Source organism: Alligator sinensis, unplaced genomic scaffold (genome assembly GCF_000455745.1).
Source record: "Alligator sinensis unplaced genomic scaffold, ASM45574v1 scaffold1885_1, whole genome shotgun sequence".
Lineage (NCBI taxonomy): Eukaryota > Metazoa > Chordata > Crocodylia > Alligatoridae > Alligator > Alligator sinensis.
Window position 1 is genome coordinate 297,758 of NW_005843053.1, and position 24,275 is coordinate 322,032.

Genomic DNA, 24,275 nt, shown 5'->3' on the forward strand with positions numbered 1-24,275 from the left:
CATTATATCTATTTAAATACATGTCAGCTTTTTAATAAAAAAAATAGCCATTATATCTATTTAAATAAGGCTTCTTGTTACAGATTGTTCCAGTTACTTAAGAGAAAAAGAAAGAGGCCTGAAAAAACTGCCTAACACCCCAAACCCCTACCCTCCTGTCCCAGAAACACATTCTGATAAAAAAAATTACTCAATGTGCAAATTGGCAAAACAAACATGGGGGGGAGCTCCTGAAATGATATGCCCAATCAGTTTAGTTTCCCTTGCAATACCAATCCTCAAGATCTTAAAAAAAAAAAAAAAATCTAGAACAAAGTTCTGAAATACACAAAAAACCCTTCATCTTTATATTCTTTCCAAAACAAATATATACAGCACATTAATAATATGCAATATGCAAAAGCTTTGTGTTGCTTTTGGCAACTTCTATGCCCTCCCCACTTTATTCACATGTGTACCTCTATTAACACACAATTACATCACTAAGCCTGTTAGTTCAAAAGGGGGCTCAAATGGGCTAAAATTTGTAAATCTTTGTGTATGGGCTCCATTCATTTGATTCTGGGTTATAAACTTCAACAGTATTCAGGAATTCATTGCCATCAAATCCTCCGACTGCATAAATGGTATTTGCAACAGTTGTAATGCCAGCATTGCTTCTTGGAGTAGTCATATTTCCCATCATCTTCCATTCGTTTTTAGAAGGATCATACATCTCCATACAGCTGACAGCATGAGAACCATCAAAGCCTCCACCAACAAAAAGTTTTCCTATTAAAAGGAAGTGTGATTGAAATGTAACTGCATAAATTTTGAGAGACAGCGCACTGCATAAAAATACTACTTCTAGGCATATTTTTGAGAGAAGTTTTTTTTTGTTTTTTTTTTTTTTACCATAAAAGAAGTTGACAGGAAGGGAATTTAAAAGAAATCTCTCATTACTGCAAAGTTCTGTACTTCTGTGGGTATCGAGCTATTGCTTTCTTGGGCATTAGGACTGCCTATTCTTATTTCTGAATTATTTCCATAAAAACGTTTTTCTAGACAGTTATTCTCAACCTTTTCAGAGCCAGGGCACCCCACCTCCGCCTTTTTTTTTGTGAATGTGGCAGCACCCCAGACTGAGAACCACTACTGGTGCTGCCTCAGCTGAGTTTTGCTGCCTTCAGATACAAATGCCCCACATACCAGCTGCAAATAACCCAGCAATGGTTACGACGTGCTTGCTCCTCCTGCATTACAGCTGCCTTATGTTATGCAACCCTACCTGGTCTGGCACCCCCTACACTCCTCATAGAAACAAGCATATGGGACAGTTCCACCCATGCCCGTTTCCAGAAGCACTGCACAGCATGAGGCAGCTTTGTTGTTTGCTTTAGGCTGATTAGAGAGCCTTAATGCAAGGGCAGTTTTACTTGGCCACTGCCACAGTGGCAGCTCAAGAAGGCCTTGGGGCACCCCGGTTGAGAACCACTGCTCTACCTACTACACAGTTATGTTTTAGAAACATGAAAAAGGGGTAAAAAAACCACACAAAATTCTGATGGTAGATATTCAGTGAAGGTGACAAGTCAAAGCCAGAAAGCATCAGCAAGGACAAATCCACTAACAGTTATTTTGCTTTGCAATTTACCTTGTTCTATTAAAAGTCTGCTTGTCACAAGTTAGACTTAATTTTTTAGGCAAACTTTGTCTCGTTTGAAAAACCTGTAAGCTTACCATCATGAACAGCCACTCCTGCTCCACGTCTAGCCACATTCATAGGAGCAATTAGCATCCAGGTGTCATTCTCTGGATTATAGCGCTCCACGCTATTCAGGCAGTTCCAAGATTCTGCTCCTCCAATTATGTACAAATATCCACCCAATTCACATACTGCTGATTGATGTCGACCTGTAATAGATGCCACTCAGTTAAAACCAGTCAGAAGTCATCCACTACCATGATATTTGCAATACAGGTTTGTCATCATAACAATGGACTTTTTCATTAGAAATAAGCATATCTAAGTAGGCAACAGAGTAAGAGATCTGCTTTTAAGTACAATGCAAACTTACGAATGTTAAGGGGAGCACAGTTCATCCAAGATTTTGTTACAGGATCAAACACATCGCAATTTTTAAGTCCCTTTTGACCATAAGGATCTGAACCACCAACAATATATAGCTTTCCATTCAGAGCACATACTCCTGTTTTGATTAAAAAAAAGAATTTGAAAAAAAAAAATTGTTGTGATCTACTAAATGAAATAGGAAGATGACAGGAAACAGGCAACAAAACAGCCATTACCTGCATTGCAACGGTTGGTTCTCAGTTCTGGAACAGGAGTCCAGTCATCTATTTCTGGATCATACATTTCTCCACAGCTCAAGTCATCTGAGTGGCCATTTGATCCACCTACAACATACAGATGTCCCTAAACAGAAGAAAGAAAAAATAGTTTCACACAAGATTTGAGGGCAAAGCTCTGCACCAAAACTACTGCTCTGTAGGCTAGATACAGCCCATGGGCTGTAGCTTGCTGACTCCTGCCATAAGAGAGATATTTTGATACCAAACAAAGCTGGGCCTATCACCATTCAATTACTGGAAATTCAGTTACATTTCAAGAACAGTCTTGTATCATCCAAGAAATTTCTACATCTGTTTAAAGAAAGCATCACCATTGTTAAAAAACCGTTTCAACTAACCATGGTACCAAGAAGCACACTGCAAAACTGATAAAATGAACGGTTTCCTCAAGTGTGAGGAATCAGCTTTGCACCGTAGGTTCCAGTAGGCATTGTCTCTTGCTGTAAGATAGAGGGAACTATCCAACTGAGAAACTGTCAGTTTGGTGCTTTTTTCACTTCCAGCTCAGTAAGACTAGAAGGCCTCATGACAAATGTATGGAACTTAAGATACTAAACTGTACTAACAACTGGGATATGACACTATGGCCTCTACACGTGCAGGTAAAGACACAATGGAATCTCACGTGCAATTCACACAGCTGCACCTCCTGTCATGCCACACGTGCATGGCAAGAGGCACAACTGTGGGATTATGCATTAGATCCCACTGGCTGTCCCTACACAGGCAAAGAAGCAAGCTCTCACAGTGGGGAGCCCCCTCAGCCAAGGGGGACCCAGCTGCGGGGGCACCCCACCCCCAGTAGCTGGGAGATTGCAGTGTAAGCAGCAATCCTCTCACTCCTGGGGTGTCATGCACTCTAGGGGGGTGAGGAAAGAAACTGTCAGGAGGCACACAACAGGGACCCAGCATCAGTACTCAAAGCTCTGGCTGGGCAACATACACCCCTGCAGCTGGGAACCCACAGCTCATGGGGTTCCCAGCCATAGAAGAGACCCTGCTACATGTGCAAATTAAAGATCATAGCAACCAGCTATAGCAGTACATATTTTTGAGGTCCAGCTTTATAGCTGTCTGGATTTTTTTATTGTGCAATAGCTACTCTGCATGTGTAGCTTGTCTCAAGGTAGTTGTGCAATTAACCAGTTAATTGCATGATACCTGTAACACAGAGAGCGCCTATTACACCACTGCCTGCCTACACCATTTCTTTTGATATCATCATAGAAATTCTTAATTCTTTCAAGTTTCAAGTAAATGCTTGCATGAATTTAATACCCAAGTTATTTCACTTTTTTTCTCTCCATGCATAATCCACATTCTACACTTTAAAACATGCATGTCTAAGCATCTAGCCCCCATCCCTGTAAACATGCAACACTGTCCCATTACACAACACATACATACCATCAGAACAGCCATTTGGAATCTAGCTCTTGGAGTTCTCATAGGTGCGATGAAAGTCCAGCAGTCCTTCTGGGGGTCATAGCATTCCACTGTGCGCAAACATTCCTCTCTGTTATAGCCACCTAACGATAAGGCACAAGGAGTCAGAAACAAGAAAGCATAAAATTAAATGTTGATTCCTGGAACATTAACTGTTCTAAGGTTAGAAGAATCTCTAAAATTGTGGGTTAAATTTACTGCATTATGAAAAATACTGTGTAGCTATTCATATTCTTTTCTAAAACAAGCAAACTTTTGATTTAAAACCAAAGTGGGCTTTTGGTTTCATTATTTTTTTTTTTTTACCTGCGGCTATTAGCTTGCCATTAAGTTCTGCTGTTCCCAATCCTGATCTTGCATACTGCATAGGAGACATGGGCTTCTCTATAACATCATCTGGTTGAATCTCAAAACTCAGACTTTTCAGGAGTCGTGGAGTACTAGTTGGAGAGCTCTGAGGACTGTTCCGTCCATGAAGGAAGATCACACAAAATACACCATCCAGAACAGCAAGACACAGGTAGATATTATCTGAAAAAAAAAAACTACAACAATTAAAATAACTACTATATTTAAACACCAACTAGGGGCTTCCAAGTTAAGACCCTTACATGGCTAGAGATTCTATAAACAGGCTCCAAACTTCAATCCAATTAAGACATTTAGATTAAGGACTTGGAATTCAAAAGATATGTGCTTTGGCTTCTACTCTATTACATATTTCTTGTGTAATAGAGTAGAAGCCAATGTCCATGTGTCTTAGATCTCCACTCGGGCAAGAAAATGGAGACAATACTTCTTTGTATTATAGGCATATTGAAATGATTTCAGTAGTATTCATGAGGCGGTTATATACTTCAAGAGCAACAGGAAACCCTGAAACAAAAGAAACTGAGGCACTCACTCGAAGTCTTCTCTGAGGCAACGATTTTCCATTCATGCTTAGGGCTCTGTACAGTGGCATTTGGAGAAAGACTTCCAGAGGAGCTGCTACTTATCTGCTTGTGACCATTCTCACGTGGTGGTTTTTTCTGCAAAATCAAAAGGCAGCTACAGAAGCCTAGCCATAAGACCACATCTTGATCTACCTTTACTTCTCTGAACTAAATCTCTATATCATTGAGGAAAATGCTCATTTTTTACCTTTTCAGAGCATCATTTATAGCACACCTAAATTTCAAAGAACAGAACAGCTCAGATATTTAAAGCAACATCCAAAGAGGGTTTGCTCCCATCTGAACATTTATTTAATCCCAAATTATCACTACTAAGCCATTCCTTGTCTCAGATTAGAAATCATGCCTTCAAGTTTAGTTTTAGCCAAGTATGCATTTCCATTAGACAAAGTATTTTTAAGACATCTTACATCTTTTAGATCTATGAAAATACACATTCCATCACAGGCTTAGTTCGTGAACTGGAGGTTTACATTTTCAAACTCTGCCTTCAGAATTTGAGCCAAACATTCAAATTTCAAAGTGGATTATCTATCCTCAAATTTCAGAAACATTCAGTTTAACTAAGACTTTGATTTGGCCTCAAACTCTCTCTGCTCATGTTATTTATCCACTCTTACTCTTTTGCATGGATATTCACTTTTTAATCCAAAACAATAAGATTGCTCTATTTCAGATGCCACCACACTATTTTTCCAAGTAAGAGTTAGTACAAAAGAATTCAACATTAATAATTTTATATAGCAAAGAATCCCTAATCTCAAAATTTATAATGCAGGCATGGACTCTTGCATTCTACATACATTGCGTATCTTTAGATGTCGTTGAAACACAGCAAAAAATCTGTAACGCACTATAATGCTTTAGCTTCTGAAATCCACATTCTGAGCAAATATTAAAAACATTTAAACAAGTTCTAATGAAATTAGACTGCTTCTCCATTTGCACTTCTTATTCTTCAATGAAAACCAGTGGCCACTGAAGATGGACATAGTAACTGCTAATTTGGATGCAACAACCTATAATTGCAGAGGTTCTCAAACTGTGGTCCGCAAGCTCCATTCAGGTGGTCTGCAGAAAGGTGACCTAAGGCTAAAGCTGACAAACATTACACCTGACTTCCCAGAACTTGGCTCAAAAAAAGGCACATTCATCTCAGCAGAAAAGTAAGACTACTGATATTAAAATATGAGTTGTGCTCTGATTTGTAAAACAAGAATAGTTTATTAAGTGGTCTGCCAAGACCCTCAGCAATTTTCAAGTGGTCCACCAAAAAAAAAGTTTGAGAACCACTGTATTAAGTTCCTTTCCTAGAGTAGTTAAGGTTTGACTTTGACACCATGGAATATGTATGAACTTGACATTTATAAAAACATGGGACAACAGTAATCGTTACAGATTTTCAGTAACACTATTTCCTGCACAACTCTACCCACCTAAGAGCCCCAATTCTCGTTCTATTATTCCATGAGACTACTTCTCGTTCAGACTGCAAATCGTGTACATTTCAGTCATGTAAACAAAGCTACAATTAAACTCGACTTGCAAATAAAATTTAAGGCCAGGTCTGAGTACGTACAAATCTTAATTTATTATTACTGTGTACCATTTGGCCTCAAAACGAAAAGAAATTACTGTATTTTCCTGTTTGTAAGTTTACCGTTCTTCTCCTACTAAAGAACCATAAACATACTTTTTACTTAGACACAGGATTCACTTATGATTGAGCCCCCGTTCTCAGTATGAGCCGCCTCCATTGTACATGCAATGAAAATGCCAATTCAAACTTTTTTTCAGTGCAGTTTTTATCCTAGTAGTCTAGTACATTGTACATTTTACCCTCTGGATACTTTACCTGCTTACCAGAATCTCCAGTGGGATATTGTAAGGGTAATAGCAGCTCAGTGTACTTATCTGTAGTTATTTACTTATGTCTGGGGAAAAATTGTTTTTCCCATGTGGGATCAACTTGGAAATCAGAATACAGTACTTCTGCTGTTGTTAGACTTTATGTTAAAAAAATCCTCCAAATTCTTTAATGTCTGAAAACTTTTTGGTAGCCATCTGTTTATCTATTGTGGCATCCATATTTTCTATATCCATAGGAAATGTACAGCCCTAATACTGTACCCTTCTCAGTCACTTCACAGTAAACTAAATTTCCTACCGCTTTCTACAAAAATAAACTACCCAGCGTGCATGCTCACTTTCGACCTTTGTTCTTCACTAACTTTTTTTTTAGAACCGTATATTTAGACTTGAAATTTATTTTGTTACAACTAGTTGAAGTAAAACGAACCACTGTCAGAATACCCTTTCCATAAAATGCTTTTCCCCGTTTCCTTTCACCATTAGTCTACTGCTGCTTCCTTCACTACAGTATACGATGTATTTAGGCGTGCTATAAATTGCCCTAATCATTTGTTGTTTCTTTTCAACCTCAGACTGAGTACCTCAGAGTACCTCAGACTATGTGCAATTTGTACCTGCACAAACTGAATGTGGTCATCATCACTGCCATACACCTCAGCCTGTCCATCTAGAAGATTCCCATCAAGCAGCTTGTGATCAGCTGAGTAGTACAACGTTTGAACCTGCAAAACAGCAACAGAATACCCATGTGGCTACTGTCTCCATAGCTACTTAACTAAAGGTAGATTACACAAACTCCACAAGGTAATCTCCAGCACAGTTTTTGTCATCTCATCTTAATCTAGCAGAATGACAAAATTAAAAGGAAGCGGCTGTCATGATGGTAAGTCTTCAAATACTGGCTGAAGGGGCCTCATTTTCTCCGTGTGAAAGAAATCTTCATTTTTCCAAAGGACTTTCCTCATTTTCTCAGCGTGAAAGAAATCTTCATTTTTCCAAAGGACTTCTTTTTCCCCAATACATAAACATTACTATATAGGACAAGCATTGTATACATTGTCTTCCAGAATTTTACAAATCAACAAATCTCTAACAAGCAAACTTGTTATCCTCTGAAAACAAAAGTTTTTGCAAATACAGTAATTTTCTTGGTTGAAAAGTTAAGGAAAAAAGAGATATGGGAAGTCAGACAATGGATTATGGAAAGGAAGGTAAAAGGGATGAGGGGGAAAAAAAAGTTTTGGAGAAAGTGTTGCTTAAATGAGATACCAGATGCAATGCATTACTCAAATGCATCTGAACTGCAACACAAAAATCATAGAGCATTTTAACACCAGTTATTCAAAGGGAAATATGCATGTAAGAATATTCAACAGTATCAGCACGTATTTTTTGCCTACACAAGAGCGTTCCGAAGATCTACCTTGCCTGTAATAATAAACTGGAAAGACTTTATGGTGCTCCATGTGGCTTTCTACGCTCCAATTTTCCAAGCAGGGTAAAAATTTGGAATGTGTCTACGATTTTCACCAAACGAAAGTATTCAAAAATTTGCCCATTCTAAACATAGTAGTTGTATTCATGAGTAAAATCATTTAACAACACACAAAACTTTTAAATAAGAAATCCTGTAAAGGAGTAAGTAAACACCATTAAATCATCATCATCGTTCTCTGCCCACAGCGGATTTTCTTAGGAGAACTGGGGCAGGACAGCTGCTTCTTTACGTGTCAATACACTTGAGGTTTCTTCTTGGTTCTTCAGCCTTGGTATCCTAGTTTTGTTAATAAACCTATGGGGAGATAAATCAATGGGGAGGAACAACCATTAGAAGCTTTTACCTACTTCTCATTTACAAGCAAAAACCTGTGAAGGAAAACATTAAGAATCTACAGTAAGTTTCAGTACCACCTCCCCATTTCCAAAAGCAAAATAACATGCTACTTGGAAGTCAACAGCAAATACTGAGCAAAAAAGGAAAGCAGAAAACCAGACTGAACAGTTTCATTCAGCTCACCTGAATACCCCCCCAGTTTCTCAGCTTAGGGGTACCTACAGTAAAATTTAAATTCTTTAGGGTCATGGTTAAAAAAAATAAAATAAAAAGAAAAATCAATAAAGGGATCATCCTTCACTTCACAGAAGCTTAATTTTTTAAAACCGTTCAATCCCACTTTCTTAAAAACTAACCTCTTCCATCAGATCTTCTAGACTGTCTCCGTTCTCCCAGATACTGTGCTGCACCCAGTTGATTACCTTTGTGTATAATTTTCCATTGCTGGGCAGACCAACGTTGTCTTCAAGCATTACCTCAAGCTGGAGTTAAAAACAGAAGAAAATATAGTTTAATGGCTAATATAAAAACCCACAGGATACAAACTGTACCCTGGTCAGTATGTAAAAATGTTATTATTCCTAGATAAATTAAGACACGTTTCTGTTCCACCTCCAGATATTGCAAAGACCAAGTACTCTTTAAGACTAGCAAAATTATACCTTTCATGTCAGCCAGTGGCTGTGTTCTTATACCCCAAGAATAGAATGCATATTTTTACATTCTCGGATTTTGAAGTACAGAGGTAATTCTATGTTATGCTTTCTTAAGAAGGAAGATGGTGTGTATCCTGGGAAGCCAATGTGCATGGCACAATGGAATATGACCTAAATTAAGGAGTTGATACTTTTATACTGGCATTCTATACAAAACTTAATTGGAGTTATAAAACTCACCATGTGCTAAATTTTTCTACCAGAAGAAAGAACCCCTTGATATACATGCATAGCTTACCTTACTTAATTTATAAAAACCAGAACAAACCAACCCACACACTACTACCTAGTTTTATCTCAGTTAGTAGAGTAAGGCAGATTTAAAATTCTTCTAACCTTTAATCGTGGAAGTTTGAGAAATTCTTCCTGTTCTGAAATCTGCAACAAATGCTCCTGAATGTAACCATCAATCTTGTTTAACAAACGTGAATCTCCCATACAACTTGCAAAGTTCCGGTATGAGATACAGCTCTGAACATCCATCTTGGAGAGTAAATAATCACCACAAACCTTTAAAAAAAAAAAAAAAAGGCCAGAGCATATCCTAAGTCTACTGGATGACCACACTTTAGCATGTACATTTATTTTCCCATATGCAGGAGACACTCAGTTTTCTATCTATTGAATGGTTTTACTTACATCTCCCTGAAACAAGAACAGATATTTAAAAGAGGGATAATGCTATTGTAGTGTTACATGTAAAACAGTGACACCAATTTCTTTTTTACAAAAATGCCATAGGATAGGGAGAAAAAGATAGGTTGCAAAACAGGTTTTCTATCAACATTTCACGGAATGTAACTTTTCCCTAAATCACTAGCAGTTTGTTAATAATCTACCTATGGTTTCCACACTTCACACAAGTCAGCATCTACTTAAGCACTGTTTGTCCTCCAGTGGAAAAATTAATTTAGAGTCAGCTTAAGTAAAAAAAGATGTTGTCTTTTCAAACTGCAAGCCCCGACTCTCAAGAATGTGATGCATGATTTGTTGAGCAACAAGTATTCTTTATTAAAAGAAAAAGATCACTTTTCCAGGATGTAATCACAATGGAGTACCCAGATAAAGTTAATTTGTGTTTCATCCCCTAAAAGGTTTACGGAAGGTCTACAACTACAGCTAAAATTATACCTGCTTGACTCTCTCCATCTTCAACTTCTTTGCTGCAGAGTACACATCTTTTACCAGTTCTTTATCAGCTTTTAACCTATGAAAAGAAGTTTATTTTTAAACACTGTTGAAAAACAAGCTGCATTACCTAAACATTTAGCTTTATGTTCTGACCCCACCAAGGAAGAGACTTACTGAGCAGTGTAGGCATAATTCAACAAGACTTCAACTGCTTCTGGATTGAGATCATCAAATTTAACATGCGAAATTCCATGAGAATCACTGTCATTATTGAATATTTCAAACAAGTAGGGACTGCAGCAAGCTAAGACTGCTCTGTGTGCCAACATCTCATGCCCACACACCTTCAATAAAAAATAAGAGGAATTAAGACACTAGCCAACAGTGATTTTTAAAAAAATACTGCATTAAAAAGACAGAACACTGTGTAACCCTGATGAAAACCTAAATAGCTCAAATCTATACATTAGAGAAGTTATTTTATATTAACAGTTCATTAACTGAATAACTACCAGATTAACTAAATTAATGCACTTTCTGTTACATAATCAGAGCGAAACTGGCCCCATATTTCTCCCAAATGCAGAATTTCTTTCGCACTATGGAATAAATCAGGTTCTCTAAATAAGGTTCAGAGAATCAATATATACAGAGAGAATAAATACATCATTTAACTCTCTAACCCAGCAGACAAAGTTTAATTTACCTGGAGTCGTACATCGCAGAATTGACCACTTTTGCGCAAGGCATTTAATTTGGCAACAGATGACTCGATGAAATTTTCATCTTCAAACATCAAATACCCATTAGGAATCATTTTGCTGTTTTTGGCTAACAAAAGAATTTGCAAAGTTTACGTTCAGAGGACTTCACTACACTATCAAACAATATTCTCTCAATACCAGCACCCTCTTTCCAAATATAACAGACATTTTCTGGAATCTTCACACAATGAAGAGCAGTAACACCTTTGAAGTAAGACTGAATGGGTGCTATGAAAAATATACTGTTGTCAAGAGTCCTGCATTAGCAGACAAATGAGATTAGTAAGATTTATATTTCCATCTCAACATGTGTACGTTTTCTTTAAATTAATCTAATCTTACTAGTTTGATGTAACCTATACTTTATTAGATCAGCATGACAGCAAAAGAATGGTGGTACTGAAATTCTAGTTCTTGAAATTCTACTAAAACTATGCATTCTAATCTTTCCACAAAGGAAGCATATGAGCAATTGATAGAAAGAAAGTATAAGGACTTCACTTTGTTTCAACCTATTTCATAAACATTTTCTAACTGTACAAAACATTTAAAAACTAAATTTAAAGCATTTAAAAGAACCCTATTACATTTCTCTGGCTGCATTTAATTTTGCAGCCAAGAGGCATGAGCCATCAAATCAAAAATAACTTATGTTTAAAGCTTTTACCTCGTCTTCTTACAACCACCTTTTATGATTATTAAAAAGTTGCTCTTAATGATTTGAGAACAGTTAAAGTGGATTTTCTCATGGGACAGCAGTTTGTGTAGCCCAATTCACAGATTCCGCAGTTTAGTCTTAATCAGGCACTACTCATTGTTCTACTTGAATGGTAAACACAACTGAAGGGGAACCACTTTTAGATATAAGAAAACATGATTACAGAATAGCAAAATAACAAACTCAGACAGGGATAGACTTTTAAAACCTGATACCTTCTAATCTCTACTCTGCTCTACATTTCATGTTTAGATATTCCATGTACAGCTGACAAAGTTAGGATGTAATTTCTGGAAGTGCCAAAAGGAACATGGTACCTCTCGAAACACCTATCCTAAAATTTACCCAAAAAACCTACTGGAATAAGATGTAGTTTGCCATATCTAATATATTATAAAGGTAACATTTTAAGTCTTCAATTTATAACTGAAGAGTTACCATAAAATGCAAAGTTTTTTTTTAATACTTCAAGTCATTTATAGACTAGGGAATGAAAACACATCCTTGCATAAATTAATTTATTTCCAGTAGACATACTACAGAGATTAACTATACCCATGTTTGTTTACTAATAAAATGTCCTGTTAAAGTTTGACAGTATTACGTTTTTTCTAAAAAATGTGATAAGCAACTTTGATATGTTCTGGCTACATCTTACCTGCAAAGAACTAACAAAATATTATTAATAATGATATCAATCATATATACAGCTAATGGAATTAATTTACCTGATAAATACAACTGTAAATTTATAACTGGGGGATCTTGAATAATCCAATGATACAGGTGTATTAAAGCACAGTACGTCACTTTCAATATCTTCTTATATGAAGACGGTTATTGAAATGCAGATAGATGCGTCTTGGGCTGCAATGATGATTCCAAAACTACCAGGCTTGAAAATGATGTAACCAAGTCCTTAAAAGCTATAGACATGAATTTCTTCTGTGGTAATAATGCATCATAAACTGTGATATAAAGAAAACGGAAATGAGTAAATAAAGTACCAAGGATAATCTTTTGAAAGAGCCACCAGGATATCACATGAAGAATTGCTGCAGTACAGAAGGAAAACCCCCATGAATCGCACACCACTGGTTATAACATATCACCCGTCCCTGGAACCTATACAGAAAATCCTCAAACTGTAACCCATAGTAGAAGACGACCCAATTCTTACAAGAGATTTTCCAAGAACCACCCATCCTAGCCTTCAAAGAAGCACCGAACCTTGCTGACCTCATCACCAGAAGCAAACTTCCTATGACCTAAATCACACCAAATGGATCCAGACCATGCCATGACAAGAAATGTAAAACCTGCCAACATCTCTCTACCACCCCCACAATTACTACATTCCACAGCAGAACCATCAGCACTCCTGGATCTTATAGCTGCACCTCCAGAAATGTAATATATCTCATCTAGGGCACCAAATGCCACGATGGAAAATACGTAGGAAAGACCAAGCAACAACTGCGCACCAGAATGAACGCACACCGGAAATCTATCGAAGACACGAATACCCAATTACCTGTGGGGGCACATTTCCCACAAAAAAACCACTCTCTCTCTAATCTCTCAGTTCTAATCCTCAAAGGGAATTTACAAATCCCTTTTCACAGACCAGCCTACGAACTTCATTTCATCTACCTACTGGATACAAAAAAATCATGGACTAAATATAGACCTTGGATTTATGACACACTATAACCTGCCTAACATCTCATTCCCCAGGTACCTCTCCACTATTTACCAGCTACATTCATCCCCCTCCCCCTCCCCACAACCTGTCTTTCACCCACTGACTCCTCAATTTACATCTTCACTGACTGGCTTGCATGCATACCAGCCTCTGGCTTTGTTATTCATTCTATCCAGGAAGTGGGCACACCAACTGCAGATGCTTCCTCAGCCTGAGGAAGTGTATTTATATCTGAAAGCTTACAAACAAGAATTTTTTGAATTATCTGAGTTGGTCTAATAAAAGATATTGGATTTACCCAAAGAACCTAGTCTGCCTCTGTCCTTAGATCAACATGGCTACAACCTATACCCCTGTAAGGATAATCTTAGTATTTTCAGTGTTATTTTCTTTAGTCTAAACTGTTTACATCTTCAATTTCTGGTTTACAAAGTTTTACAAGTTATGCAGTTTAGAAGTGCACAGATATACTGGTCCGTATTGTATCAGCACTGATAAAGGAAAATTGACATCATTGGCTGTCAGTTTTTTGTCTGTAACCAATAAATGCCATGTGCATGCGTGCAACCGCAGCATATACATGACTGGGAATGCAGTTGGGCAGCTTGGAGAGCAGTGTCTGGCCGGTAAATCTGTGAAGTGTCAAAAGCGGGGAGAAGTGCGCAGATCAAGGCCCCGCCCCCCACGGTGAGGGAGGGAATGGGGTTGGGGCTGGCACTGCCCAGCCAAGGTGGGGTGGAGCCACAGACAGCTTTGTGAACCCCCTGAATTTGTGTGGGGTGAGGGCAGGCAGCCCACTGTGGGCTGGGGCCGGGGGCTGCACTGGCCTCTTCCCAGTGGGGGGCTGGGCCAGAGCTGCATTCAGGGTGGGCAGGGCAGGCAGTGGTGCTGGGGGTGGGACTATGGAGAACTTTGGAGTGGCTGTAGCCCATCCTGTAATCCCCCCTTCCCAGCATTGCTACCACCTGACTCAAGAGCAGTCCTGGCCCAGCCTTCCCACCAGAAGAGGCTGGTGCAGCCCCCGGGATTTCCACATGCCCCCTAGATTTGTACTGCATGCACAAATCCAGGGGACATGTGCCCTCCATACCTCCCCCAGGGATGCATGCAGCAATGGAAGCTCTTCCCTGCATGAGCTGTCCACAGCTCCTGTCTGTGTCCTGCTGCCGCTGGGCAGTGCCTGCCTCTGACCCTACCCTAGCCCCTTCCCTCCCTCACCATGGGGGCCTCAATTTGCACCCCCCACACCCCTTCCCTCTCTCCTGCAGACTTACTGGCTAGGCGCTGCTCTCCAAGCTGCTGGGCTGTATATTGGTGATTGGATCAGTATCGGCTGATATGGCTGGTAAATAATCAGCCACCAGTATCAGCCAAAAAAGATTAGTAAAATCTTTATCAGTGCACCCCTCATGCAATTTCTTTTCTTTCATTATCTCCCCTTTCAATCTTTTCCCCCCTGACGACTCACGATATTAATTTATGTGACACTTGTGTATCCTAATTGGAGATATTAAAGGAGCCAAGTAGTACCCAGCTGGGTTAAATTTAGCAGTAACATTTAAAGAATATAAAAACAAAATAAGAGAAAGAGGAGTCAAATCACAGTTAAAACTACTACGTATCAGTCCAGCCAAGACCTCCTTACTATTTCTATATAATCTATTTGCTTATAGAAGTTCATAATTTCCGACATGGCAAGTAACATCACCATGTTTAACTATGCACATTCCAAAAAACTAACTTTCTGCTTTCCCCACACACACAAAGCAAGATTTTTCTCCCTCTAAAGAATATGTTAAAAAAAAATGAAGTTACATTCAGAACATATACAGTTCTGATCTTTAAAAAATACCATGGCATATTGCTATTTTACATTAATGATTTTTAAATAACCAGAATTTGCTGGTGAATGATAATACTTAAACAAACAAAAAAACCCCCAACAACAAACCCATACTTATATAACTAAAAATGCATTTAGAACTACCTTTTTAGCATTAAAGCAGTTGGCCCTTTTCCTCTGTTGGGGTTAGTATGCATGCACACACTATAATTATAAATGCTCAAGGCTTTTGCACTCTGACCCTATGTGGGGAAATGTGTTGCGCCGCCCACACTTGTCACCCCCTGTTCAAGTTTTCAGCCAGGCTGCATCTCTGACTAAATGTCAGAATGGGAATCAGATTTCCTATTTCTGCTAGTCAAGTAAAAAACACAAATCATGTGTGTCCTATGTAAGAGTTTGTTGTGGCTGTAATGCTTGCCAAATAAGTCTGGCAAATGTTTGCTGATAATAATCTCCAGATTTTGTACTACCAATACTTGCCGAGCTAGTTTTTGTTACCAAGACAAATCAAGAGCAACAGGGTAATTCTTTAACAGCTGTTAAGGCATATGCTCCCCCTGTAACACTGTACTTTCTTTATATAGTAACAACTGAATGAAGTCACAAAATGTGTTAGGGAAGTTCTTTGGGGACCAAACACTCAAGAATCACCTTGCTATCAGCATACGCTAGCTCCATTTGCCTATTTTCCTTTGTTTTTTCCCAAAGCCTAAAAATATCATTTCCATAGTCAAAATTACGAAGAATACATGCATATAAGTAATTTCAGTTTCTCTGAGAAATTAATCTAGTAATTAACACTTTAAATTCAACCTATCCTCCCTCTCATTATAGCATCACAGCAAGATTTACACACCCACAAAATTCTTCTCACTTGTAAGTCTTTAGAACACGGATGGGCAATTATTTGGTCCGAACAGTCATTTAAGGGGCGCCCGGGGGGGGGAGGGGGGCGGCAATTGATCCTATCCAGTCTCAGGCCCATCTGGCCTGCACCTACTGCCAGGGGCACCAGATGAAGCAGGCTGGACCTCTATGGAGACATTGCCTGGGATCCCCACGAGCAGGGCAGAGCCATGACTTACTCCCTGCATGTTCTGCCTGGGTCAGGAGGGACTGAGGGATCCACTGTGGGCCATACAGAATCCCATGGCAGGCCAGATGCGGCCTGCAGGACGTATTTTGCCCATCCCCGCTTAAAACCACTTTTCCTTGTTAGCATGATTATCATACCATTTGCAGAAGACATGCTGCTCCTCTGAAGCAAAAATTAGAAAAAGATAAGAGTGTCTAAGATTCCCAAACATTTAGCTCTTTTTGGACAACACGTTGTTGGAGAGACTACTTTAAAAAAATATTCTGCATTCTTTCAGCATAACACACTTACTGTGTTACCAAAACCACCCATTAATGGACAACAAACAAGGGACTGTCAGTAAGGGAACTTTGATTTTACAATTCAAACTTTACAATGTCTACCTATATAGGTTGTCTGCTGAAACTAAATAGGTTTTAAACCCATTATATCATAATGTACTCTAAAAATTAAATTCTTTGACTTGAATATTTGATAGCTTTATAAATCTGAATTATGACAGAAAAGAGCTTCTCTGAAAGGTTCAGAGGCTACAAACTATTTTTGGAAATTTCACATCCAAACTTTAGCTCCTTTCTGAAAGTTTAATATCTGCCATTTCTAATAAGAACGAATCTGTTTACAGAGCACTAGTTAGTTGAATAATCATCCAAGTGCAGTTAATGGCCGGTTACTTGACTTTCATATTTGCCTATTTAAAAAGACAATTCAACTGTGACAAATGATTCCGACTTCTGGGAAATAACACTAGACCTAACCTAGCAGATCAAACACCAACTTTTGAAACACCCTACTTTTAAGTTTACATGCACATTGTTCCTATTCAGTGTTTTTTCATTCCTGTGGTTCAACTCTGCATAGCTTGTTTCCAACCAGAGTACCAGCTAACAAGTAATCTTCAGGTAAACCTAGAATGGGTTATTTTGACAATAACTCCTATATGAATGTCTATGTTGTACACTCTGCTTCACTGCAGACAACAGTAATTTCAAGCCTAAGTGTTTTCAGGTATTTGAACTTTTCACTAATATGACATTTCATCATTGTATGTGTAAAACAATGTCTATGTCTATTTGTAGAACTTGTAACCAGTTTAACAGACTGTAACTGCTACTACTCTAATTCTTATTAACATACACAAATCAAAGCAGTGTTTTGTGAAAATTTCCACAAAAAAGCTAATGTAACCATATTCTCTGTATTCTGAAACACAAACCAAAACACGCAAAGAAGTAGGGGTGCACTGATAGAGAATTTTTGGGCTGATACCAATGGTTGATTTTTAAAGAGCCATATTGGCTAATACTGATCCGATTCTGATATGCAGCTGGGCAGCAGAGAGAGTGGCGTCCAGCTGGTAAGCCTGGTGTGGGGGAAAGATTGAGGGAGGGAGGGAGGGAGGGAGTTGGGCTGGGGCAGGTGCTGCACAGCCGGGGCAGAGCAGGGGATGGAGCTGCAAGTGGCTCGTCCAGGGGGCACGGGGCCATCTCCTGGTGCTGCACACAGCCTGGGAAGGCATGGGAGAGCGTGCGCCCCCAGATCTGTGCGTGGGGTGAAGGCGGGCTGGCACTGGGCTGTTCCTGGCAGGAGGACTGGGCTGGGGCGCACTCAGGGCAGGCAGCGACAGGACTATAGGGGTGGACTGCAGCCATGCCAAAATTTGCCATAGCCCCCTCCCAGCACTACCGCCACCTGTCCCAAGTGCAGCCCTGGCTCAAACCTCCCGCCAGGAAGAGCTCGGCACCACCCCAGCCCGCCCTTCCCTGCACAGAGATCCGGGGGCACACGTCCCTCCATGGCCTCCCTGGGGTGTGCAAAGTAGCGGGACAACCCCCCCATCCCAGCCCCACTCCCTCCCTTACTGTTGGGGCCTCAATCTGCCCCTCCCCCATGCCCTTCCCAGCTGGACCTGGCTGCTTTTCATGCTGCTGGCTGTATTCCTGACTGCTAGCATGCTGTGCTGCAGCTGTGTGCATGCACGGGGCATTTATCCGTGGCATTATTGGCCACATCAGCCAAAAAAAGCTGGTTGCTGACACAGTCTATTGGTGCACCTCCTAAAAAAAAAAAAAAGTTTTCTATAATCTAAACAAATTAACAAAAATTTATTGCCAGATTTGTCTTTTAGCTATATCCTTAAAACAAGCTACACTTAAAGCTCATATTAAAAACATAACAGCAATAGAAATAGTCTAAGTTTCCTACTAAACTGAATGTGTATGTATCTGGCTGGAAATATTAAATGTTTCATAAATAATTTTATGCATCACACTCTGCTATTTTTTGAACTTCATCAAAACCCCAAACCCTAAACATTCTAAACTAATAAATTTCAAATGCCTTCCTTCTTCTGGCACATTCATCAATTGAATGAATGCTTAATTTGCATCTGCATTTTCTTCTCAAATCATAAAAGATAATGTCAGATATATTAAGTTATTATTTAGCCTTTAGAGTATATATGATACATAACAGTTTGCAGGGATGCCTGGCAGTTCCAATCTGAATCCAAACCTTGTTATACTTGACACAAACATCTCTAAACTGAAGTATTTCCAGTTTACACTTCAACTGTATAACTGGGTCCATGCAGTTGGGTTCCTGTACCTAAATATGGCTGTCCTGTGGAAAACGTAATCAATATTTTTAGTTTAAGAACCATATTTTGATATCCAAACTATGATATTCAAACTAACCAAAAGGCTCCTAAACACATACCAGTGGCAGTATGCCTAAGAATCCCTGCCTGCAGTGATTCACTCTTGGTAAACACAATTTGTCTGCCCTAAACAGAACTGCATTTAGGTAGAAAGTAGATAATTTCTCCAGTTCATCCAACACCCTACTTTTGTTTAAATACTGATAGTTAGGTGACATGTGTGAATAACATTACTGTTACACGGTACTTTTAGAAGCCTTAAATAATGAATTTGGTATTTAACAACTTTCATATGGCCATTTTTATATACAATGCACCCTAGAGAGTCAGCCCCTTCCCCAAAAAGTTAATATTTAAGGAAACTGTCAAGTACTTTAAAAAAGTAGAAGGTATTTCTTCTGGCATTGTTATGGCACTGCTGGAAGAACTTAATTACACTTGATTGGGTGGAGTTTGGAGAATGAGATGTCTAAACAGATCAGTAATAACTCAAGAGTCTCACATTTCTAGCTCTAATCTTGCACAGCTCAGTGGTAACTGAAAGCTAGTGGCCTCCTGTGAAGCAGTTAAGGTCTTAAATAAGTTTCTATGGCGCAGGCATTCAAAACATAATATTCCCCCCCCATCAGAAATGACAATAGTTGCACTTTTCAGCTGAAGTGCCAAGACTGAATGGGTAAGGCAATGACCTAAAAAAGTGTTGCAGTTCATCTACACATGCATTAATGGGCTTTAGTTAATGCACATTAAATCTAGTACCTGCATTGCGAGGCACTAAGAAAATGCACATTAGTCTATCTTAATGCATGTTAACTAAAGAGCGTGTTTTTTAGTGCCGCTATAATGCACATTAGCCTATTGTAATGTGCATCAACTAAAGAGCACATTTTTGGTGATGCTTTAATGTACTAATATGCATTAAAGTGCACATGTAGACGTCCCCAATATGCCTAAACCTAAACTACTTAGTGGGGTTTCCTCCTATTTTCTGGGAACAATAACATTAAAGGCTAGAAGCTTTAAATTAGCACTTCGTATAATACTGAATAGATGCAGTTGTATAAAGTGCAAAAGAACATGTTTGTGTATTGCACTAATTTTTTTAACTGAACTTGAAATTTGCCATAATCCTACAAATCACTTGCATAAGCATTGTTCCCCAAATTATTTATCAAAACACTTAATCCTATGATCAAATAAGGAATTAATTTCTAAAACAGAACTGTGCAATTGCTGAAAACTCTCACCTAGTTCACAAAACATTTAAGTCACTTGTGCTATTCATACACCATTTGTCATTTAATGTGAAATCTTTAGAAACAAAATTCTTCAAACTGGGGGTAACACAAAAATTAAAATTCAACATAAATTAAATAAGTGTCTTTTCACAGGTTTGGAATTGTATCTGTTCTAAATTATAAGGCAGAGTGTATTTAAGATACATCAATATACCTTTGACCAGTGTGCAACAGTGTGCACATGGTGGATCCATGTAAATCAAAGCTCTTTAAATTATTAATTTTAACTGTGATTTATGTCAAGAGACCAAGAACTTTGACACAATCACTTGAAACTACTGGCTATGTCAATTTAATCTTCTTTTGAATTTTTTCTTTTCAGTTATTTTTGTAAACAAAGGCTGATTCACAATGGTTCTCAACCACCAAGACATGCTAAGTTGCAAGTAAAATATATGATTTATACTTAAAGCAATAGTTCTTTATGCTAACCAGGAAGATACTCTATATAAAAGTTTAAGCAATTAGAAAAATCTGATGTCCATTTATTCTGATTATTTACATTTCATTACATTAGAAAACAGATAGCATTTATTATAAAATTGATGACTGATAGTAAAAACTTTGGGGAAATAACTTGGAATTCAACAGAATTCAGAAAGTCAGCATTTTGTAGTTTTTGATTAGTTTTAACTATGTTAAATGTGCTGGTATACAAGGGAGAAAACCCTCCAAACTATGCACTGCATTTATAACTTATCTATTAAATAGTAATTACCTGTAAATAGTACACTGAACCAACTGCTTTCAGTGACTATATCCCTTACGTCTGCTGAGCTAGGTTAACTTGTCCTCTCTGTATCTGCAGAAACTAGTTTTCTGATATTGGTTAAACATTTCAGAGTTGCAGTGCTTAGTGACGTCCCTGAATTAAGCCATTTTAAATACTGCAAAACATACAACCTCTAGTGGTTGCTCCAAATGCATTGCAAATTGGGTCTTTTAAAGTTTTAGCAGCAAACATGGACTGGTTGAATATTAAATGAATAAGGAACATAATAATTATTTAAAATAAGTTTAGACCTTAACATAGGTGGTCTTAATTTTACATTAAGAATTTCTTATAGAGGAAAACATTTAACATAAATAAACTCTGATTTAAACATTGATTTTTTACCCAATCCTGGATAAAGGAGCTTACCCAAAAAGATTTTGAAAAAGACACCAGGGACTAGAACATTTACACTATAAAGCAGAAGAACATAAGCTTTAGGGGTAGTTCCAAACGTCTCACAAATTGGACCATGTAAGTAAAAAAAAAAAAAAAAAAAAAATCTAAACCAGGGATTCAGAGAAATTTGCACTATGGGCATATTAGGGATTGAATGGGAAGGAAGATCTACAGAACACCCTCTATCCTCCTAAAAAGAAAATGTACTACACGTCAAGTATTACCTACATACCTACCAAGAATGTATAATGTTCTATCCAGCATTTTGACAGCAGGCTTGAAAAATGTACTATTCTAGCACAGAATAAAAAATCACGTGCAATCTTCTCCCCTCAAAAAGTTACAGTTGTAGCACTTTAGAATAGAACGGTTATAACACACACAGTTATTCAAAGCATAGACATACTTTTATTAAAAGCACAAGCTTCTATTTAATATTTTTAAATTAAATTTCCTACACTTTTAGTATACCTTTTCTTTCTTGGAATTTCTCCACTTTTTCCCCAATTGTATTCTCTTTGCTGAATTAATTTCAGTATATTCCCTCTTCTTGTTTTCAATCCACTAACTTGCATACTTTTCTCATTTGTTAATATATTGTCTTCCAAACCTCTTCCTTTATTTTCTGCTGCTTCTCACAGAAAGCCTATAAAAAAAAATCTTGCTTTCTTTTTGATTTATTCCAATGCTCTCCCCTGACTTGGCTCCACAGCCCTGCCTCCCTTGTCAGACTAACCCACGCTTCTTTACAATTTCACAGACAACTAAACCCACAACTGCCTGGAAAAGCCAAGCCACGCCCTCTCTACAAACTTCTGGGAAGTGCACCAGTCCAGCTGGACCCAGTGGCTGCAGTTGATCTATTACTTTTCCCTGGTGGGACCACCTTAGCTTCAAAATATAAGTTTCTGACTGCAAAAAATGGTTTTCAAAACATAAGCCAATACAATACACCTGCTCGTTGGGCTTCATATTTTGTAGGTCCTAGCAGGATTCAGGAAAATTGAAGCCCACTCCCTCGTAACTGCAAACTCTTTGACTAGCATTACAAATACAAAGTCAGCCTCCATTTCTGGTCTGCCTCCCTCACAATCCCAAAACCTGCCAATGTCTTTTTGCACACTGCATCAAAGAGCAAACAATCTAGCTCTTATTTTTATTCATTCCACCAGAAACCTCGCAATGGTCAGAACCAAGAAGACGTTCGGCAGTCTTCACTCTACTTCACCTTGGGGAAAATCAGATGTAGACACTTTGTGCTGAAAAGGCTAATCCCATTCACTTTGTTCTTCTGAAACATCTTACTCTTACTACAGTAAGAGTAGGTGGAGGCCAGGTGACAGCTAACCCTGCAGAAGCAATGCTGGGGACTGGCCCCTGATGTTTCAGCTGCTAGGGCTACCTGACCTACAGCAGCAGTTCTCAAGCTTTCTCATACCAAGGCCCATTTGCAAATGTGGATGGCCAGTCCCCACCCAGCATGCCTCACTTTTGACCTGCTGCCCCCTGCCACAGTCCCCCAATGTGTGTGTGTGGGGAGGGGGGCCCAAGCAGATAAGCTCTGCCAGCCTGCAAGGGAAAAGCCCTGGTTTTCTCCTTTAAAGGAGAAACCATTTAAGTTTGTTCGTGACCCTTTCATAATTCTTGAGACCCATTTTTGGGTCGTGACCCACGGGTTGAGAAAGCCCTCCCCCCAATCTGTGGTTTCCATCCTCAGCCCCAGCTGGCAACCCCTCTGACGAAGTCCAAGCTACCAGCGCTGCCCGCGGCCCATCCGTCGGTCCGAGGACGGATGGACACCACTTGACCTTGAAGGGCGGCAGGGCGCGCTGCAGGGCTCCAGCACGCTCCTTCGCTTCAGGCCGCGCTGAGGCGGGCCCACCCCGCACTCCCCGGCGCAGGAGGAGGCCAATGCCCCCTCCAGGGCGCTGGCAATGCGGGAGAGGGGCGAAGCACGCGGGGCCCCGGCGGGGCAGGGGCAAGCGGCGCCGCATCCCTCGACCCCACGGCGGCGGCGGGGATCTCTCCCCAGCCAAGGGCGGTCACTCCCCCATGTCCCCCCAGCGCGGTGCCGGGCGCACAGCAGAGCCCCTGGCTCGGCCCGGAACAAAGGCGGCCACCACGAGGCGATGGCGGCGCCTCCCGCGGTACCTGGTGTCTGTCAGCGCGGACGAGGCTGCTCATATTGGGACGAATCCGGTTCGCAGACTCAGCGGGGCGGTGTGTATCTGTGTGCGTGTGTGTGTATCTGTGTGTGTGCGCGCGTGCACGGGCGCGGTCGGTGGCTCCGTCCTCAGGCGAGCTGCGCACAGTCTGGTCGGGCCCCGCGCGCGGGAGCTCGTGCCTCTTCACCCACTCCGGTACCACTCCGCCGCAAGCGTTCGTGTCCCGTGGTAAAACGAAACGCGATCCTTCCGCCGATAAAAAAGGAGTCCGCCGCCCGGCTCCCCCGCCCCTTGCCTCGCAAGTAGGTCAGTGGAAGGTGACGGCGGGGAGCTGGAGCGGGCGCAGCCGCCCGGGACCGGTTTCCACCTGCTGCAGGCGGCGCTGCCTCCCCCTTCGCGGTGTGCGGCGGCAGAGGAGCCGCCTGTGCCACCCCCGCCCTACAGAGGCGGGAAGGCGCCGGGTCTGAGCGGCCCCTCAGCAGGGAGCGCGCCCGGGGGGGCGGGCGTGGCGCGAGGAGCGGAGCGTTACCCGGATCGGGCGCAGCT

At 40.0% G+C, this 24,275-nt stretch overlaps 1 protein-coding gene across 4 annotated transcripts; it reads right to left on the bottom strand.

The window, feature by feature from the left end:
* Nucleotides 1-25: 25 nt before the first annotated feature.
* IVNS1ABP (influenza virus NS1A binding protein) lies at nucleotides 26-24,034 on the bottom strand. 4 transcript variants are annotated; one of them, XM_006037011.3, is made up of 15 exons: nucleotides 23,716-24,034; nucleotides 12,518-12,757; nucleotides 11,014-11,138; nucleotides 10,482-10,651; nucleotides 10,308-10,383; nucleotides 9,513-9,686; nucleotides 8,883-8,942; nucleotides 7,241-7,348; nucleotides 4,703-4,829; nucleotides 4,105-4,329; nucleotides 3,760-3,881; nucleotides 2,290-2,416; nucleotides 2,058-2,189; nucleotides 1,720-1,893; nucleotides 26-771 (listed from the first exon to the last, which is right to left on the bottom strand). In XM_006037011.3, exons 3-15 carry the CDS (start codon nucleotides 11,122-11,124, stop codon nucleotides 518-520), a joined length of 1,860 nt encoding a protein of 619 aa, XP_006037073.1. In that variant the 5' UTR covers nucleotides 11,125-11,138; nucleotides 12,518-12,757; nucleotides 23,716-24,034; the 3' UTR covers nucleotides 26-517. The 4 variants fall into 4 exon arrangements, with proteins under 4 accessions (XP_006037073.1, XP_006037072.1, XP_014381946.1 ...); XM_006037010.3 differs by having other exon boundaries at nucleotides 8,817-8,942; nucleotides 23,716-24,033; XM_014526460.2 differs by lacking the exon at nucleotides 23,716-24,034 and adding an exon at nucleotides 22,036-23,685 and having other exon boundaries at nucleotides 8,817-8,942.
* Nucleotides 24,035-24,275: the final 241 nt, after the last annotated feature.

Excerpts from the sequence above, each read along its gene's own strand:
- IVNS1ABP (XM_006037010.3), bottom strand. The coding sequence starts at position 11,124 with ATGATTCCTAATGGGTATTTGATGTTTGAAGATGAAAATTTCATCGAG. Across the intron at positions 4,830-7,240 it reads ACCACATTCAGTTTGTGCAG|AAAAAACCACCACGTGAGAA; the intron begins GTACAAATTGCA and ends TTGATTTTGCAG. Across the intron at positions 2,190-2,289 it reads AACCAACCGTTGCAATGCAG|GAGTATGTGCTCTGAATGGA; the intron begins GTAATGGCTGTT and ends TAATCAAAACAG.